The following is a 21,302-nucleotide window of genomic DNA, read 5'->3' as shown; positions in this document are numbered from 1 at the left end:
GACTCTTGCTAATTACATGAAAGAAAAGGTAGTCGCTCACAAAGTGTTGATCCAGGTGTAAATAATGATGAGGTCAGAGCTGGGAATTCCAATCAGTATAGGTTAAGGTGCAGGCTGTGACTGACAAAGTCAAACTTAGTTCTCAAAACTGCCTTAATCTGATGAAAAACAAGATAGGGAGGCCTAGACAAAGAGCAGACAATTTAGAAACTAGCAAAAAAAAAAAAAAAAAAAAAAAAAAAAAAAAAAAAAAAAAAAAAAAAAAAAGAAGAAGCAAGACCTTCCAGGACAAAAGCTGAATATCTAAATCATACATTTGTTCAAAAGGAGGAATTTGCAAAGCCCTTAAAATCAAATTAAAGACTCCAAGGAGGAGAAATTGGTTTAATCACGGGCTTAATCCTGACTAAGGCCTAAGCAAAATTTTGAATATCACGAAATTTAGCAATTTTCATGTGAAAGAGCAGAAATCTGACACTTTAAAGCACTAGCAGATAAACCTTTATCCAAATCCTCTTGAAGAAACTGAAGGGTTCTAAGAGCAGTAACTGAACCTATGTTCCATACAACAGGTGGGAAACAGCCTTTGAAACCTAGTTTTACTAGTCACAGGTTTATGGCCAAACCAAACTACCAATGACAGAATCAGAAAAACTTCTCTGCCTTAAAACTATGCATTCAATTTCCAAGCAATCAAGTTTACAGATTTTAGATCCTGATGTAAAAATGGACTCTAAGACAAAAACTTGTAGTATAGAGGAAGAGGTCATGTATAACGTGGTTTAAGAGATCACGTATATTATCCCTAAAGAAATTTATCTGCAAGTATAACGGTTTTTTTCATAAGGTGAGAGTCCATAGGTGTCCATAACATTTGGGATACAATACCCAAGCTGAGAGTCTATGTTAAGGACAAGTAGGACAAAATGATGGCAGGACTTGCCTGTCAAAATCAGCTTTGGAAGAAGCATAAATATCAAAATAGTAACATTTAGAAAAGCTATGGAGAGAAGACCAAGTTGTCGCCTTGCAAATCTGTTCCAAGGAGGCGTCAATTTTTGAAGGCCCAAGTAGTAGACACAGACCTTGTAGATGAGCAGTTACTCTTTTGGAGCCGTTTTTTCACAACCAAGTAAGCATTATAAAAACAGAATTTATGCTTACCTGATAAATTACTTTCTCCAACGGTGTGTCCCGTCCACGGCGTCATCCTTACTTGTGGAATATTCTCTTCCCCAACAGGAAATGGCAAAGAGTCCCAGCAAAGCTGGTCACATGATCCCTCCTAGGCTCCGCCCACCCCAGTCATTCGACCGACGGACAGGAGGAAATATATATATAGGAGAAACCATATGATACCGTGGTGACTGTAGTTAGAGAAAATAATTCATCAGACCTGATTAAAAAACCAGGACGGGCCGTGGACCGGACACACCGTTGGAGAAAGTAATTTATCAGGTAAGCATAAATTCTGTTTTCTCCAACATTGGTGTGTCCGGTCCACGGCGTCATCCTTACTTGTGGGAACCAATACCAAAGCTTTAGGACACGGATGAAGGGAGGGAGCAAATCAGGTCACCTAAATGGAAGGCACCACGGCTTGCAAAACCTTTCTCCCAAAAATAGCCTCCGAAGAAGCAAAAGTATCAAATTTGTAAAATTTGGCAAAAGTGTGCAGTGAAGACCAAGTCGCTGCCTTACATATCTGGTCAACAGAAGCCTCGTTCTTGAAGGCCCATGTGGAAGCCACAGCCCTAGTGGAGTGAGCTATGATTCTTTCAGGAGGCTGCCGTCCGGCAGTCTCATAAGCCAATCGGATAATGCTTTTAAGCCAAAAGGACAGAGAGGTAGAAGTCGCTTTTTGACCTCTCCTTTTACCAGAATAAACAACAAACAAGGAAGATGTTTGTCTGAAATCTTTAGTAGCCTCTAAATAGAATTTTAGAGCACGGACTACGTCCAAATTGTGTAACAAACGTTCCTTCTTTGAAACTGGATTCGGACACAAAGAAGGTACAACTATCTCCTGGTTAATATTTTTGTTGGAAACAACTTTCGGAAGAAAACCAGGCTTAGTACGCAAAACCACCTTATCTGCATGGAACACCAGATAGGGCGGAGAACACTGCAGAGCAGATAACTCTGAAACTCTTCTAGCAGAAGAAATTGCAACCAAAAACAAAACTTTCCAAGAAAATAACTTAATATCTACGGAATGTAAGGGTTCAAACGGAACCCCTTGAAGAACTGAAAGAACTAGATTTATACTCCAGGGAGGAGTCAAAGGTCTGTAAACAGGCTTGATCCTAACCAGAGCCTGAACAAATGCTTGAACATCTGGCACAGCTGCCAGTCTTTTGTGAAGTAAAACAGATAAAGCAGAGATCTGTCTCTTCAGAGAACTTGCAGATAATCCTTTCTCCAAACCTTCTTGTAGAAAGGATAGAATCTTAGGAATTTTTATCTTGTTCCATGGGAATCCTTTAGATTCACACCAACAGATATATTTTTTCCATATTTTATGGTAAATTCTTCTAGTTACAGGCTTTCTAGCCTGAATCAGAGCATCTATTACAGAATCTGAAAACCCACGCTTTGATAAAATCAAGCGTTCAATCTCCAAGCCGTCAGTTGGAGGGAAACCAGATTCGGATGTTCGAATGGACCCTGAACAAGAAGGTCCTGTCTCAAAGGTAGCTTCCATGGTGGAGCCGATGACATATTCACCAGGTCTGCATACCAAGTCCTGCGTGGCCACGCAGGAGCTATCAAGATCACCGGTGCCCTCTCCTGATTGATCCTGGCTACCAGCCTGGGGATGAGAGGAAACGGTGGGAATACATAAGCTAGGTTGAAGGTCCAAGGTGCTACTAGTGCATCTACTAGAGTCGCCTTGGGATCCCTGGATCTGGACCCGTAGCAAGGAACCTTGAAGTTCTGACGAGACGCCATCAGATCCATGTCTGGAATGCCCCATAATTGAGTTATTTGGGCAAAGATTTCCGGATGGAGTTCCCACTCCCCCGGATGGAATGTCTGACGACTCAGAAAATCCGCTTCCCAATTTTCCACTCCTGGGATGTGGATCGCAGACAAATGGCAGGAGTGATCCTCCGCCCATTGAATTATCTTGGTCACTTCTTTCATCGCCAGGGAACTCCTTGTTCCCCCCTGATGATTGATATATGCAACGGTCGTCATGTTGTCTGACTGAAACCTTATGAATTTGGCCTTTGCTAGTTGAGGCCAAGCTCTGAGAGCATTGAATATCGCTCTCAGTTCCAGAATGTTTATCGGGAGAAGAGACTCTTCCCGAGACCACAGACCCTGAGCTTTCAGGGATTCCCAGACCGCGCCCCAGCCCACTAGGCTGGCGTCGGTCGTGACAATGACCCACTCTGGTCTGCGGAAGCTCATTCCCTGTGACAGATTGTCCAGGGTCAGCCACCAACGGAGTGAATCTCTGGTCTTTTGATCTACTTGAATCGTCGGAGACAAGTCTGTATAATCCCCATTCCACTGTCTGAGCATGCACAGTTGTAATGGTCTTAGATGAATTAGTGCAAAAGGAACTATGTCCATTGTTGCAACCATCAATCCTATTACTTCCATGCACTGCGCTATGGAAGGACGAGGAACAGAATGAAGTACTTGACAAGAGCTTAGAAGTTTTGATTTTCTGACCTCTGTCAGAAAAATCCTCATTTCTAAGGAATCTATTATTGTTCTCAAGAAGGGAACTCTTGTTGACGGGGACAGAGAACTTTTTTCTTTGTTCACCTTCCATCCGTGAGATCTGAGAAAGGCTAGGACGATGTCCGTATGAGCCTTTGCTTTTGACATGGACGACGCTTGAATCAGGATGTCGTCCAAGTAAGGTACTACTGCAATGCCCCTTGGTCTTAGAACCGCTAGAAGGGACCCTAGTACCTTTGTGAAAATCCTTGGAGCAGTGGCTAATCCGAATGGAAGTGCCACAAACTGGTAATGCTTGTCCAGAAAAGCGAACCTTAGGAACTGATGATGTTCCTTGTGGATAGGAATATGTAGGTACGCATCCTTTAAATCCACGGTAGTCATAAATTGATTTTCCTGATAGTAGGTAGGATTGTTCGAATATTTTCCATTTTGAACGATGGTACCCTGAGAAATTTGTTTAGGATCTTTAGATCCAAAATTGGTCTGAATGTTCCCTCTTTTTTGGGAACTATGAACAGATTGGAATAAAATCCCATTCCTTGTTCTCTTATTGGAACTGGATGTATCACTCCCATCTTTAACAGGTCTTCTACACAATGTAAGAATGCCTGTCTCTTTATTTGGTTTGAAGATAATTGAGACCTGTGGAACCTTCCCCTTGGGGGTAGTTCCTTGAATTCCAGGAGATAACCTTGAGAATCTATTTCTAGCGCCCAAGGATCCTGAACATCTCTTGCCCAAGCCTGAGCAAAGAGTGAAAGTCTGCCCCCCACTAGATCCGGTCCCGGATCGGGGGCTATCCCTTCATGCTGTTTTGGTAGCAGTGGTAGGCTTCTTGGCCTGCTTACCCTTGTTCCAGCCTTGCATTGGTTTCCAGGCTGGTTTGGGTTGTGAAGTATTACCCTCTTGCTTAGAGGATACAGAATTAGAGACTGGTCCGTTTCTGCGAAAGGGACGAAAATTAGGCTTATTTTTAGCCTTGAAAGACCTATCCTGTGGGAGGGCGTGGCCCTTTCCCCCAGTGATGTCTGAAATAATCTCTTTCAAATCAGGTCCAAATAATGTTTTACCTTTGAAAGGAATGTTAAGCAATTTTGTCTTGGAAGACACATCCGCTGACCAAGACTTTAGCCAAAGCGCTCTGCGCGCCACGATAGCAAACCCTGAATTTTTCGCCGCTAATCTAGATAATTGCAAAGCGGCATCTAAAACAAAAGAGTTAGCCAATTTAAGTGCTTGAACTCTGTCCATAACCTCCTCATACGAAGATTCTTTACTGAGCGATTTTTCTAGTTCCTCGAACCAGAAACACGCTGCCGTAGTGACAGGAACAATGCATGAAATTGGTTGTAGAAGGTAACCTTTCTGTACAAAAATCTTTTTAAGCAAACCCTCTAATTTCTTATCCATAGGATCTTTGAAAGCACAACTATCTTCGATAGGAATAGTAGTGCGTTTGTTTAGAGTAGAAACCGCCCCCTCGACCTTGGGGACTGTCTGCCATAAGTCCTTTCTGGGGTCGACTATAGGAAATAATTTCTTAAATATAGGGGGGGGAACAAAAGGTATGCCGGGCCTTTCCCACTCTTTATTTACTATGTCCGCCACCCGCTTGGGTATAGGAAAAGCGTCGGGGGGCACCGGAACCTCTAGGAACTTGTCCATCTTACATAATTTCTCTGGAATGACCAAATTGTCACAATCATCCAGAGTAGATAACACCTCCTTAAGCAGTGCGCAGAGATGTTCTAATTTAAATTTAAATGTCACAACATCAGGTTCAGCTTGATGAGAAATTTTTCCTGAATCTGAAATTTCTCCATCAGACAAAACCTCCCTCATGGCCCCTTGAGATTGGTGTGAGGGTATGTCAGAACACTTATCATCAGCGTCCTCTTGCTCTACAGTGTTTAAAACAGAGCAATTGCGCTTTCTCTGATAAGTAGGCATTTTGGATAAAAGATTTGCTATGGAGTTATCCATTACAGCCGTTAATTGTTGCATGGTAATAAGTATAGGCGCACTAGATGTACTAGGGGCCTCCTGTGTGGGCATAACTGGTGTAGACACAGTAGGGGATGATGTAGTATCATGTTTACTCCCCTCATTTGAGGAATCATCTTGGGCAATATCATTATCTGTGGCATTACTGTCCTTACTTTGTTTGGACACTATGGCACAATTATCACATAAATTTAAATGGGGAGACACATTGGCTTTCATACATATAGAACATAGCTTATCTGATGGTACAGACATGTTAAACAGGCTTAAACTTGTCAACAAAGCACAAAAAACGTTTTAAAATAAAACCGTTACTGTCACTTTAAATTTCAAACTGAAAACACTTTATTAGTGAATATGTGAAAAAGTATGAAGGAATTGTTCAAAATTGACCAAAATTTCACCACAGTGTCTTAAAGCATTAAAAGTATTGCACACCAAATTTCAGAGCTTTAACCCTTAAATTAACGGAACCGGAGCCGTTTTTACATTTAACCCCTATACAGTCCCAGCTATATGCTTTGCTGAGACCCAACCAAGCCCAGAGGGGAATACGATACCAAATGACGCCTTCTATAAGCTTTTTCAGTGATTCTTAGCTCCTGACACATGCATCTGCATGCCTTGCTCTCCAAAAACAACTGCGCATTAATGGCGCGAAAATGAGGCTCTGTCTATAACTAGAAAGGCCCCCATCTGAAAAAGGTGTCCAACACAGTGCCTGCCGTTTTTCTAAACGTTCCCCAAGATTATAATACCAATTATTAGTTAGAATCTGCATAATATGCCTAGTAAAGCAATCGTTTTAGCCCAGAAAAATGTCTACCAGTTTTTAAGCCCTTTTTGAAGCCCTTTATTCTTTTATGTTTAACTAAGAAAATGGCTTACCGGTCCCCATGAGGGGAAATGACAGCCTTCCAGCATTACACAGTCTTGTTAGAAATATGGCTAGTCATACCTTAAGCAGAAAAGTCTGCTAACTGTTTCCCCCAACTGAAGTTACTTCATCTCAACAGTCCTGTGTGGAAACAGCAATCGATTTTAGTTACTGTCTGCTAAAATCCTCTTCCTCTTACAAACAGAAATCTTCATCCTTTTCTGTTTCAGAGTAAATAGTACATACCAGCACTATTTTAAAATAACAAACACTTGATAGAAGAATAAAACTACATTTAAACACCAAAAAACTCTTAACCATCTCCGTGGAGATGTTGCCTGTGCAACGGCAAAGAGAATGACTGGGGTGGGCGGAGCCTAGGAGGGATCATGTGACCAGCTTTGCTGGGACTCTTTGCCATTTCCTGTTGGGCACATTCACAAGTAAGGATGACGCCGTGGACCGGACACACCAATGTTGGAGAAATAGTCTGCTTCAGCCATAAATGCGAAGGCCACCGATGTAGCCTTTTGAACCACTTTTCTGGGACCTGAAAAGTGAACAAATAAGCTAGAAATCTGTCTAAAACCTTTAGTAGCCTTAAGATAAAAATTTAAGGCACTGACAACATCCAAATTGTGTGGTACGTATTCCTTAGAGCTACTATTAGATACATTCTGGTCTAGTTTTAGAGCTGCGCCCACATTCTCTGCTACGTTTTGCATAGTGCTTTACAAAACATGGAAGGGAACTGCACTCCAAGACCGGATCAGGTACACATCCTGTGACTCAGTAACATCCAGCCCTGGGTGCTAAATAGCACTCCAAAAAAGCTGTGATGTCACCAGAGCCACAGGCAGTTAACCCAGTCCGGAATGGGTGTAAGAACCAAGGTAGATTACAAATAAAAAGTAATACAACACATAGAAACACCCAGCACTCAACAGCTAGCTCACAGCTAAGATAAAATCACAACTGGAAAGGTTAGTCACCGCATCTGGCCAAATGGGAAAGCTCAGGCACCACGTCAAGGTCAGGTACACATCCTGTGACTCAGTAACATCCAGCCCTGGGTGTTTCTATGTGTTGTATTACTTTTTATTTGTAATCTCCCTTGGTTCTTGCACCCATTCCGGACTGGGGTTAACTGCCTGTGGCTCTGGTGACATCACAGCTTTTTTGGAGTGCTATTTAGCACCCAGGGCTGGATGTTACTGAGTCACAGGATGTGTACCTGATCCGGTCTTGGAGTGCAGTTCCCTTCCATGTTTTGTATTTTCTATGGGTGATTACAGCCACATGTGCACCACTTCTTTGTTCTCAGTTTGTTTAGCTTTGTGAGCTCGCATGATGGTGTGCCTGTGTTAGGGACTCAGGCTAAGGAAAGGACCTTGACGTGGTGCCTGAGCTTTCCCATTTGGCCAGATGCGGTCACTAACCTTTCAAGTTGTGATTTTATCTTAGCTGTGAGCTAGCTGGTGAGTGCTGGGTGTTTCTATGTGTTATATATATATATATATATATATACACACACACACACACGTGTTAAAAAATATATATGGAATATGTGTGTGTGTGTGTGTATACGTACCTTCATTTGAAAAGAGTATGATTAGTGAAAAATGTGTGAAGTGCTAGAGCAAAATTTTTATATATATATATACATATATAAATTAAAATTTGTGAATGGTGATATACACAGTATATAGAAAATAATAAAATTGTATAATATAGAATAAAGTGATAATCAGTTTATATAAGGATCAAAATGTAGGGCTGCTTCCTCTTCAGGTCAAACGTCTCCCATAGTAGGAAACAATGTGATCTATAAGATGGAAAAAAGAAAGAGGCCGCTCCAATGGTGAAAAACGTTTCCACATCAAAGATCAAGTGAGAAATAAAACGATCTACTCACAAACATAAATGCACTCGACCGTGCAGTAAAGGCAGTCTGAACTATCAGAGCCGTGCAGCGGGCTCACAATCTAGTTTCCAAACTTCAACGACACCTCTGAAAGCTTGAGTCCTGGGGTCTCTGTAAATATCTTCCACATAGCCCAAAAGGCTATATCGTGGTAAGAGGGACAAAAAAGCTTCACCCCCAAGTAATTGCTCAAGGTTTAAAGAAAAAAACGAAAGTGTTTAAAGAACACTGTAGTACACAACACGTTTCTCATTAAAAAACGTTAATCAGATAACAGCATCTGAGAAACCTCTGTTTTTGAAAACTAGGCATTCAACCACCACACTGTCAAATTCAGAGATTTGAGATCCGGATGATACAAGGGTCCTTGAGAAAGCAGATCTTTCCATGGGAAGGAGCCCATGGAGGAAGAGGTGACATCTAAATTAGGTCCACATACTAAGTTCTGCGGGGCCAACCTGGAGCTATGAGAATTACAGAAGCAGATTCCTGTTTGATTCTGGCAATGACTCTTGAAAGAAGAGGAAAAAAGATAGGCCAAGGACAGACTAGAGCATTTTTTAATGTGAGCTCTTGACCTGGCTCAAAAAAAAAAAACGGTAGTTTGGGGTTCAATTTGGATGCCATTGGATCTATTTCTGGAAGAACCCACCTCAGAACTAATTGATCGAACATGTTCCGATGAAGAAACTATTCTCCTGTATTTACAGACTGACAACTTCGGTAATCTGCTTCCAAATTGTTCACTCCTGGAATGTGAATGGCCGGTAGGGTGCAGTGGATTTCCTCTGCCTAATACAGAATGTGAGATACCTCTTGCATAGCTAAGGGACTGAATCGCTCCCTGATGATTGATGTACACCACAGCAGTCACGTCTGAATGGAACCGAATACATTTTTCCTGGTTTGAGAAGAAGCAAAGACTGAAGGGCCCAAAGTATCACGTGAAGTTCTAGAATGTTGATAGGTAACTTCGCCTCCTGAGGGAACCATACTCCCTGAGCCCCCCGGGACTCCCAAACAGGGCCCCAACCCAGATAGGCCAAAGAAATGAAGCTCCAAGGGTCAAATACGGACTTTCACTCCACTATGAGATTGTTTGACTGAAGAACTGAGCTGCTGTTCCAGTTGGAAACAATCCTTTGACCACTGTTGAAGCATGGACAATTGGAGAGGAGGAAGATGAAAATGAGCAAAAGGTAGTGCATCTGAAGCTACCACCATAAGACCCACTACCTCCATACATTGTGCTACATATTAAGAATGAGCCATCTGTAGGGAACAACAGGCAGTCCGAAGCTTGGTTCTGTGCGTATCTGTGAGAAACCAGCACATTTGAACAGTCTATCACCACCCCCAGAAAAACCACCCTTGAGGCTGAGGATAAGGAACTTTTGGGGACGCCGATTTTCCATCCATGTTCCTGTAGAAAAGATACCATTCTATGGCCAAAATGAAGGGGATGGCCAGAAATTGGTAATGTTTGTTGAGAAAAGCAAATCTTAGAGACTGGAAATGATCCTTGTGAATTGTGATGTGCAGATATGCATCCTTTAAAAAGGACACCTGTGGGCTTTCATCATCTTACAAAAGAAAAAGAAGCTGACAAGCACTAATACTTAACGCACCTGTGTCCCTGTGACAGGCCTGTGACTAACTCCCATAAAGTGTTCTTGTGCAACTACCCTACTCCAAAGACATCCCTCTAACAAAACAGTAGCTCTCTAAGGGGAAAACTGGGCTTCAAATCTGTCTGAGCACCCTTCTCACAAACACCTGGAACAATTACCTTCTTCACTTTCCTCCTGTGAAGGCAAAGACCAGACAAGATTCCAGTAAGGTGGGAGAGGGAGTCAAAATTTTCAAGCATTTTAAAAAATTTGCTTGAAAATTTTGAAAGGACTATATTTGTCATATTTTGAATTTTGTCAATAAAGATTTGTGAATGTTTATTCGCAAAGACTAAAATATTTAATATACTGACCTTTATAGAAAGTTTGCTCACTCCTGGTAACCTTTTTCCATAAAATGCTTCCTGTGCCCTTGCCAGCATTATAGTCTCACTGTCAAATGTAACTATTTTTACCTTTTTTTTCTTTCTCTTTTTTTCTTAAACATTCTTATCTTGCAAGCAGTACAAAAACATGTAGTGGGACCGATTTGGCCCCTGGGCTGTAGTTTGCCTATAATGTTATTATTACATTTTATTTTTGTTCTGAACTGCTGAGTGATAAACTAAATTTACACCTTCTTACCAGGTCGGTAGGTAACAAGACAGTGTCGTGTGCTGCTCTCCATTTGTACGTCAGTGCAACCTCCTGGCTCTAGCGGGAGAAGGTGAGGCCGATACTGAGAATCTTTCATTTCCCAGAAGCATGCACCTTCCAGGGTCCCAGCTAAAACGCCACCACATGGAAAGACTTCACAGGCAGCACGAGGAACATAAGCTAATGATACAACAGGGCACCTGCAAAGGAGAATCAGTCAGAAGATACAGCAATTACACAGATTAGTAATAAATCTCATGAAAGGAGTGGAATACCTGTTGCCGAGTGGTACCAATTCCCGCACACACTCACTGGTGTCTCTCAAATCATAAACTAGCACAGAGCCATTTATCAGACCAGCATACACATAATTGGTATTGTCAGAGCACCAACAGCAGCTCCAGACAGGCCGACCTGCATTGTATGTCTGCACAACTGTATTAGTAAGAAGGCTGAGGGGAATAAAGGAGAAAAGAGATGACCCAGGTAACACATATTATACCACATATAATGTCGTTGCCTAGAAAAAGATGGTGACTTTTTAGAAGTAAAACTATGTATAACACAGATGCAATATGATAAATAGAGCCCTATGTAGTGTAAGTGAACGTGGTTCTCAGGAAGGGACATGTGCAGACACATTTTGGGGCTAGTGGAGTGGCATCTGCTAACCACCTTATCTTTACTTATGCAGCCCTTCCTATCATTTAAGAAAACTGGTTGTCAACCATCCCAGGCAAATTATTTCGGGATGATTTAATGAGGCATTGCCACTATAATAACATGATAGCTACTCATCATACCATTGTTTTTCCTCTTGCAGGTGAAGCTCTACAGTCATACTGGGTGCCTGTCATTGGCATCTTAAGTATTCATCCACCATGTAAAAGAAGCAGTGCCCGTTTATCACTGACATTGTCAGCTTTTTGCTACCTGAATTGTGCAATTAAAAGATTTGCATTTGTGCATTTCTTTTCACACAGTTGTAAGTTACATAGAACAGGCCAGATTTAAAGAATTTCCCTACATGAGCATAGGTGAGACAGTTATGATTGAGATAACGAACAACTTAGAAGGAAATACTTAAACCTGGCCTGTTAGGGTTCATTGCGGACTGAAACGCAATGCAGCTGTTGGAAAAATGTAGAGCCATCAAAAACTGGCAATTTACATTACTAATCTGTGAATGTGCACGGTTTCTGTCACACAGTGTAAAGAATAACTAAGAATGCAGCCTTTGTATGACGATGGAGCTTCATCAACTTCCGCCTGTAAGGGTTTTAAATAGAATGAATCTGGAGAGAGATTTAGAAACAGAAAGAAAAACAGCAGCCAGAGCAACGTTCTTTTAAATAGACATGAAACCCAACATTTTTCTTTCATGAGTCAGATGGAGAATACAATTTAAAAAAAATGTTTCAAACTTACTTCTATTATCAAATTTGTGTGAGGTGGGAGGGGTATTTATAGGCTTTTGAGGAAAACTTTTGCATCTCCCTGGTAGGAATTTATATCCCATGGACTCTCGCCACCTAATACGAAAAACAAAAATTTATGCTTAACTGATAAATTATTTTCTTTCCTTGGCATGGAGAGTCCACAAATCCATTCTCATTACTAGTGGGAATTCAACTCCTGGCCACCAGGAGGAGGCAAAGAACACCCCAGCATAGCTGTTAAAGGGAACCATAACACCGACTTTGAAATGTTTTGAACTAACTTTCTCTGATTATGCAAAATAAACTAACTACAATTCTGTATGTGGTCATCATCTTACTGCATTCTGTTGCAGAAAACAGCTTTATAATTTGAACGTTGATCTGCAGACTATGATCTGCTATGTATGCTGCCATATTGGGAATTACTTTCCACTACAGTGGGTCATGTGACAAAAACGGTACCTTCTTCTATTACTAATACTGAGGAAGCAGAGTGATCATGTTCATTGTCAAGAGCAGGGAAGGAACTGTGAGGGGGAGAGGAATGCACAGGGGGAAGAAAGGCTCCAGAGAAAGAAAGCAAAGTCTTGCTGCAGATATAAATGTAAAAAGAAAAATCTGCATTCATCTAAGTTACTCAGTCTCAGGAGTCTTGAGTCTCTCTCCCCCTCCTTCCTTCCTTGCTCCCTCAGAGCCGTATGAGTCACGTGACCCACTGATGTAGAACACGCGTTACAATATGGCAGCTTACATAGCAAGTGCTAGGCCGCAGATTAACCAGGGAATGTAATTTTAAACAACTTTCCAATTTACTTTTATCACAAATTTTGCTTTGTTCTCTTGGTATTTTTAGTTGAAAGCTAAACCTAGTAGGTTCATATGCTAATTTCTTAGAGCTTAAAGACTGCCTCTAATCTGAATGCATTTTGACCACAACATTGAGCTCATATACATGAAGTTACCCTGGAGTGAGCACTGATTGGCTAAAATGCAAGTCTGTCAAAAGAACTGAAATAAGGGGGCCGTTTGCAGAGGCATAGATACAAAGTAATCACAGAGGTAAAAAGTGTATTTCTATATCATTGTTATGCAAAACTTCGGAATGGGTATAAAGAGATTATCTTTCTTTTCCAAAAATTCTTGTGTTGACTGTCTTTTTAAGTATCACTTTCACTTCCCATAAACCCCAGTCATTCAGCCGAATGAATATGGAAAGAAGAGATGACACAAAGGTATAGAGGTGCCTGAGGTTTAGAATTGACAAAAGCGTGATAAGTGGAGAAAGCGCCTACTATGTACCTCAGCCCGGGATAAGGTGCACCTAGCTGACACCGAGAGGCAAACTAAATTGAGGAGATAGCCCAGGCGCCAACCAAAAGGAGGCAGGTACTAAAACAATCGAGGGTGTTGAAACTGATCTGATTAAAAATTCAATTTAATTACAAAAATGACATAAAATACATACTAACATGGATCCATGAAAGCTAACAATAATAAGTTGAGATAATAGACAATATAAAAACATAAACAATGAAAGCGACAATATGCAGAATTCAATATAAAATCGACAATATGCAGAATTCAATATAAAATCATCACAGTGTTGGTGGCTGGTGAAAGGTAAGTACGCTGACTGAACTGTGTAGAGCTCTGATGCGGTGCAAGGTAATGTGGATAAAGAGGGGGGTGTTCTTCCGCCCTTATGTATAAAATAGGTGTTGGAGAATAATGAGGAGATTGTGTAAAAGAAATAAAAATGAGAATAAAAATAGAATCCTAAAGGTGATGCTAAAAAGTCGGATTTACTTAAAAACAGACGTGAAGTGACATAGAAAATCAATCTCAAATATAAAAAATAAAATCGTGTACGTGGTTAAACGTATCTAACTTGGTCCAAATACAATGGTGGAAACATAATTCCAAAGTGAAAAATAGTAGTGTCCAAATAAACAAAAATTGAGTGGTAGTTTCCAAATGAAAAAAATAAAAAATGTAAAAATGTAAAAAAAGTGAAAAAGTGTGAAGGTGTCCAAAACAAAAAAATCCAAAAATCAAATAATCGAATAGTCAATCCAAAGTGGTGGTATCAAAAAGAAAAAAAGGATAAAATAGATAAAGTTACGTGCACTGTCCACAACAGACAGTGTCTGCTGTGCCACTTGATTGTAGGGATCACCACTACGGTGTGTGTTGCTAATAGGGCTTGGGGTGTGACGATCTCTTCCTAAAACAAGAAAAACTGAATTTATGTTTACCTGATAAATTACTTTCTCCAACGGTGTGTCCGGTCCACGGCATCATCCTTACTTGTGGGATATTCTCTTCCCCAACAGGAAATGGCAAAGAGCCCAGCAAAGCTGGTCACATGATCCCTCCTAGGCTCCGCCTTCCCCAGTCATTCGACTGACGTAAAGGAGGAATATTTGCATAGGAGAAATCATATGATACCGTGGTGACTGTAGTTAAAGAAAATAAATTATCAGACCTGATTAAAAAACCAGGGCGGGCCGTGGACCGGACACACCGTTGGAGAAAGTAATTTATCAGGTAAACATAAATTCTGTTTTCTCCAACATAGGTGTGTCCGGTCCACGGCGTCATTCTTACTTGTGGGAACCAATACCAAAGCTTTAGGACACGGATGATGGGAGGGAGCAAATCAGGTCACCTAGATGGAAGGCACCACGGCTTGCAAAACCTTTCTCCCAAAAATAGCCTCAGAAGAAGCAAAAGTATCAAATTTGTAAAATTTAGTAAAAGTGTGCAGTGAAGACCAAGTCGCTGCCTTACATATCTGATCAACAGAAGCCTCGTTCTTGAAGGCCCATGTGGAAGCCACGGCCCTAGTGGAATGAGCTGTGATTCTTTCAGGAGGCTGCCGTCCGGCAGTCTCGTAAGCCAATCTGATGATGCTTTTAAGCCAAAAAGAGAGAGAGGTAGAAGTTGCTTTTTGGCCTCTCCTTTTACCAGAATAAACAACAAACAAGGAAGATGTTTGTCTGAAATCCTTTATAGCATCTAAATAGAATTTTAGAGCACGAACCACATCCAAATTGTGCAACAAACGTTCCTTCTTTGAAACTGGATTCGGACACAAAGAAGGCACGACTATCTCCTGGTTAATGTTTTTGTTAGAAACAACTTTCGGAAGAAAACCAGGTTTAGTACGCAAAACCACCTTATCTGCATGGAACACCAGATAAGGAGGAGAACACTGCAGAGCAGATAACTCTGAAACTCTTCTAGCAGAAGAAATTGCAACCAAAAACAAAACTTTCCAAGATAATAACTTAATATCTACGGAATGTAAGGGTTCAAACGGAACCCCCTGAAGAACTGAAAGAACTAAATTGAGACTCCAAGGAGGAGTCAAAGGTTTGTAAACAGGCTTGATTCTAACCAGAGCCTGAACAAAAGCTTGAACATCTGGCACAGCCGCCAGCTTTTTGTGAAGTAAAACAGATAAAGCAGAAATCTGTCCCTTCAAAGAACTTGCAGATAATCCTTTCTCCAAACCTTCTTGAAGAAAGGATAGAATCTTAGGAATTTTTATCTTGTTCCATGGGAATCCTTTAGATTCACACCAACAGATATATTTTTTCCATATTTTATGGTAGATTTTTCTAGTTACAGGCTTTCTGGCCTGAACAAGAGTATCAATGACAGAATCTGAGAACCCTCGCTTTGATAAAATCAAGCGTTCAATCTCCAAGCAGTCAGTTGGAGTGAGGCCAGATTCGGATGTTCGAACGGACCTTGAACAAGAAGGTCCTGTCTCAAAGGTAGCTTCCATGGTGGAACCGATGACATATTCACCAGGTCTGCATACCAAGTCCTGCGTGGCCACGCAGGAGCTATCAAGATCACCGATGCCCTCTCCTGATTGATCCTGGCTACCAGCCTGGGGATGAGAGGAAACGGTGGGAATACATAAGCTAGGTTGAAGGTCCAAGGTGCTACTAGTGCATCTACTAGAGTCGCCTTGGGATCCCTGGATCTGGACCCGTAGCAAGGAACCTTGAAGTTCTGACGAGAGGCCATCAGATCCATGTCTGGAATGCCCCACAATTGAGTAATTTGGGCAAAGATTTCCGGATGGAGTTCCCACTCCCCCGGATGAAATGTCTGACGACTCAGAAAATCCGCTTCCCAATTTTCCACTCCTGGTATGTGGATTGCAGACAAGTGGCAGGAGTGAGTCTCCGCCCATTGAATGATCTTGGTCACTTCTTCCATCGCCAGGGAACTCCTTGTTCCCCCTTGATGGTTGATATACGCAACAGTCGTCATGTTGTCTGATTGAAACCGTATGAATTTGGCCTTTGCTAGCTGAGGCCAAGCCTTAAGAGCATTGAATATCGCTCTCAGTTCCAGAATATTTATCGGGAGAAGAGATTCTTCCCGAGACCAAAGACCCTGAGCTTTCAGGAGTTCCCAGACCGCGCCCCAGCCCACCAGACTGGCGTCGGTCGTGACAATGACCCACTCTGGTCTGCGGAAGCTCATCCCCTGTGACAGGTTGTCCAGGGTCAGCCACCAACGGAGTGAATCTCTGGTCCTCTGATCTACTTGTATCGTCGGAGACAAGTCTGTATAATCCCCATTCCACTGACTGAGCATGCACAGTTGTAAAGGTCTCAGATGAATTCGCGCAAAAGGAACTATGTCCATTGCCGCGACCATCAAACCTATTACTTCCATGCACTGCGCAATGGAAGGAAGAGGAACAGAATGAAGTACTTGACAAGAGCTTAGAAGTTTTGATTTTCTGGCCTCTGTCAGAAAAATCCTCATTTCTAAGGAATCTATTATTGTTCCCAAGAAGGGAACTCTTGTTGACGGAGAAAGAGAACTTTTTTCTACGTTCACTTTCCACCCGTGAGATCTGAGAAAGGCCAGGACAATGTCCGTATGAGCCTTTGCTTGTGGTAGGGACGACGCTTGAATCAGTATGTCGTCCAAGTAAGGTACTACTGCAATGCCCCTTGGTCGTAGCACCGCTAGAAGGGACCCTAGTACCTTTGTGAAAATTCTTGGAGCAGTGGCTAATCCGAATGGAAGTGCCACAAACTGGTAATGCTTGTCCAGAAAGGCGAACCTTAGGAACCGATGATGTTCCTTGTGGATAGGAATATGTAGATACGCATCCTTTAAATCCACCGTGGTCATGAATTGACCTTCCTGGATGGAAGGAAGAATTGTCCGAATGGTTTCCATTTTGAACGATGGAACCTTGAGAAACTTGTTTAGGATCTTGAGATCTAAGATTGGTCTGAATGTTCCCTCTTTTTTGGGAACTATGAACAGATTGGAGTAGAATCCCATCCCTTGTTCTCCTAATGGAACAGGATGAATCACTCCCATTTTTAACAGGTCTTCTACACAATGTAAGAATGCCTGTCTTTTTATGTGGTCTGAAGACAATTGAGACCTGTGGAACCTCCCCCTTGGGGGAAGCCCCTTGAATTCCAGAAGATAACCTTGGGAGACTATTTCTAGCGCCCAAGGATCCAGAACATCTCTTGCCCAAGCCTGAGCGAAGAGAGAAAGTCTGCCCCCCACCAGATCCGGTCCCGGATCGGGGGCCAACATCTCATGCTGTCTTGGTAGCAGTGGCAGGTTTCTTGGCCTGCTTACCTTTGTTCCAGCCTTGCATTGGCCTCCAGGCTGGCTTGGCTTGAGAAGTATTACCCTCTTGCTTAGAGGATGTAGCACTTGGGGCTGGTCCGTTTCTGCGAAAGGGACGAAAATTTGGTTTATTTTTAGCCTTGAAAGACCTATCCTGAGGAAGGGCGTGGCCCTTACCCCCAGTGATATCAGAAATAATCTCTTTCAAGTCAGGGCCAAACAGCGTTTTCCCCTTGAAAGGTATGTTAAGCAATTTGTTCTTGGAAGACGCATCCGCTGACCAAGATTTTAGCCAAAGCGCTCTGCGCGCCACAATAGCAAACCCTGAATTTTTCGCCGCTAATCTAGCCAATTGCAAAGTGGCGTCTAAAGTAAAAGAGTTAGCCAATTTGAGAGCATGAATTCTGTCCATAATCTCCTCATAAGAAGAATCTTTATTGAGCGACTTTTCTAGTTCATCGAACCAGAAACACGCTGCTGTAGTGACAGGAACTATGCATGAAATTGGTTGTAGAAGGTAACCTTGCTGAACAAACATCTTTTTAAGCAAACCCTCTAATTTTTTATCCATAGGATCTTTGAAAGCACAACTATCTTCTATAGGGATAGTAGTGCGTTTGTTTAGAGTAGAAACCGCCCCCTCGACCTTGGGGACTGTCTGCCATAAGTCCTTTCTGGGGTCTACCATAGGAAACAATTTCTTAAATATAGGGGGAGGGACAAAAGGTATGCCGGGCCTTTCCCATTCTTTGTTTACAATGTCCGCCACCCGCTTGGGTATAGGAAAAGCTTCGGGGGGCCCCGGGACCTCTAGGAACTTGTCCATCTTACATAATTTCTCTGGGATGACCAAATTCTCACAATCATCCAGAGTAGATAACACCTCCTTAAGCAGAGCGCGGAGATGTTCCAATTTAAATTTGAATGTAATCACATCAGGTTCAGCTTGTTGAGAAATTTTCCCTGAATCTGAAATTTCTCCCTCAGACAAAACCTCCCTGGCCCCCTCAGACTGGTGTAGGGGCACTTCAGAACCAATATCATCAGCGTCCTCATGCTCTTCAGTATTTTCTAAAACAGAGCAGTCGCGCTTTCGCTGATAAGTGGGCATTTTGGCTAAAATGTTTTTGATAGAATTATCCATTACAGCCGTTAATTGTTGCATAGTAAGGAGTATTGGCGCACTAGATGTACTAGGGGCCTCCTGTGTGGGCAAGACTGGCGTAGACGAAGGAGGGGATGATGCAGTACCATGCTTACTCCCCTCACTTGAGGAATCATCTTGGGCATCATTTTCTCTAAATTTTGTGTCACATAAATCACATCTATTTAAATGAGAAGGAACCTTGGCTTCCCCACATACAGAACATAGTCTATCTGATAGTACAGACATGTTAAACAGGCATAAACTTGATAACAAAGTACAAAAAACGTTTTAAAATAAAACCGTTACTGTCACTTTAAATTTTAAACTGAACACACTTTATTACTGAAAATGTGAAAAAGTATGAAGGAATTGTTCAAAATTCACCAAAATTTCACCACAGTGTCTTAAAGCCTTAAAAGTATTGCACACCAAATTTGAAAGCTTTAACTCTTAAAATAACGGAACCAGAGCCGTTTTTATATTTAACCCCTATACAGTCCCTGGTATCTGCTTTGCTGAGACCCAACCAAGCCCAAAGGGGAATACGATACCAAATGACGCCTTCGGTAAGCTTTTTCTATGTATCTGAGCTCCTCACACATGCATCTGCATGTCTTGCTTCCCAAAAACAACTGCGCAATAGAGGCGCGAAAATGAGGCTCTGCCTATGATTAGAGAAGGCCCCCAGTGAAAAAGGTGTCCAATACAGTGCCTGCCGGTTATTTTACATAATTCCCAAGAATAAAATAACTCCTCAAAACTATGAAGTATTAAAAATGCTTATATATCAATAGTTTTAGCCCAGAAAAATGTCTACCAGTCTTTAAAGCCCTTGTGAAGCCCTTTATGCTCATTTAATAAAAATGGCTTACCGGATCCCATAGGGAAAATGACAGCTTCCAGCATTACCAAGTCTTGTTAGAAATGTGTCATACCTCAAGCAGCAAAAGTCTGCTCACTGTTTCCCCCAACTGAAGTTAATTCCTCTCAACAGTCCTGTGTGGAAACAGCCATCGATTTTAGTAACGGTTGCTAAAATCATTTTCCTCTTACAAACAGAAATCTTCATCTCTTTTCTGTTTCAGAGTAAATAGTACATACCAGCACTATTTTAAAATAACAAACTCTTGATTGAAGAATAAAAACTACATTTAAACACCAAAAAACTCTAAGCCATCTCCGTGGAGATGTTGCCTGTACAACGGCAAAGAGAATGACTGGGGAAGGCGGAGCCTAGGAGGGATCATGTGACCAGCTTTGCTGGGCTCTTTGCCATTTCCTGTTGGGGAAGAGAATATCCCACAAGTAAGGATGACGCCGTGGACCGGACACACCTATGTTGGAGAAATAAAAATAGTGTAGGTTGTATAACAATGTGGAAAAGATAGAAATAAGGCTTACCAGTGTCTACGCGTTTCGGCCCGTATCAGGCCTTTCTCAAGACTGTTTTTTTCATTCAGGAATGGTGCCTTATAAAGAAACTTTGCCCCGGATGTAATCTTTAATTACTTCCGGTTGGGAAACTAGCGGCTTTCGTTTGTTTTTACAAACCCTTGCACTTGTTTTTGTATATATATTCATTGTATCTATTGTGTGTTACATTCCAATAATTTTGATTATTTTATCTTGTATATTTGTACAGAATAAGTACAGGGAGGGCATAGTTTGTCTCTCTCAAACATGTAAGCCGTGACGTCACTTCCGGTTAGAGACGTTCTTGAGCTTCAACTTATAATAATCTCCTTAGAGTATTATTTTCTTGTATTTTAAATCCGTATCAAAGATTCGCTATGTTGGTACTTGTGTGATAATTAAGATGGAGCTTTTTGCATAGGAATAACCTATTTACTGCTGTTCCGTAAATGACCAGCTCTGATTGGTCATGACATCACGAGTAGGTGCACCTTTAGTTGAGCGAGGAATTTCTTCAGTTTAAAAATAATGTTAAAATGATGTTAAAAAATATAAAAAAGTAATAGAATTGCCTAAAACAAACCTTGCTTAAAAGGTGTTTGTCATTATTAGTTACCATTTATGTTTAAACGTAAATTATTCGAGGAAACAAGGGGGGAGTATTACTTTTAATATAACATAAGCATGGGTATTTTAAATTTTAAATAATAAATAGACCAAAATCAAAATTCTAAAAAACTCTTGTGGGGAGTTTAAATCTAGTCGTAAGCCTTCGCTGTTTATCTATCATATATGTTTGCGTGAAATCCTTATTTAGTGTTAGTAGATTGTGTCATTTTAATAAGGATACTTTTATTTTGGCAGAGGTGCTGGTATATGTCTACCCTCTTCTTAGAGAGGTGTT

The 21,302-nt window shown here is 41.5% G+C and overlaps 1 protein-coding gene across 1 annotated transcript in view; it reads right to left on the bottom strand.

Annotated features, from left to right (window-relative positions):
• Positions 1-10,745: 10,745 nt before the first annotated feature.
• Positions 10,746-21,302, bottom strand: part of RFWD3 (ring finger and WD repeat domain 3) — a 245,495-nt gene continuing 234,938 nt past the window's right edge. Inside the window, exons 8-9 of the mRNA XM_053719462.1 lie at positions 11,047-11,223; positions 10,746-10,971 (exon numbers count right to left, since the gene is read on the bottom strand). Coding sequence (XP_053575437.1) covers positions 10,746-10,971; positions 11,047-11,223 — 403 coding nt within the window. The remainder of the gene's footprint in view (positions 10,972-11,046; positions 11,224-21,302) is intronic.

This window comes from Bombina bombina, chromosome 1 (genome assembly GCF_027579735.1).
Source record: "Bombina bombina isolate aBomBom1 chromosome 1, aBomBom1.pri, whole genome shotgun sequence".
Lineage (NCBI taxonomy): Eukaryota > Metazoa > Chordata > Amphibia > Anura > Bombinatoridae > Bombina > Bombina bombina.
Note: the sequence above shows the minus strand (reverse complement) of the source record. Positions and strands in the feature narration are given on the sequence as shown.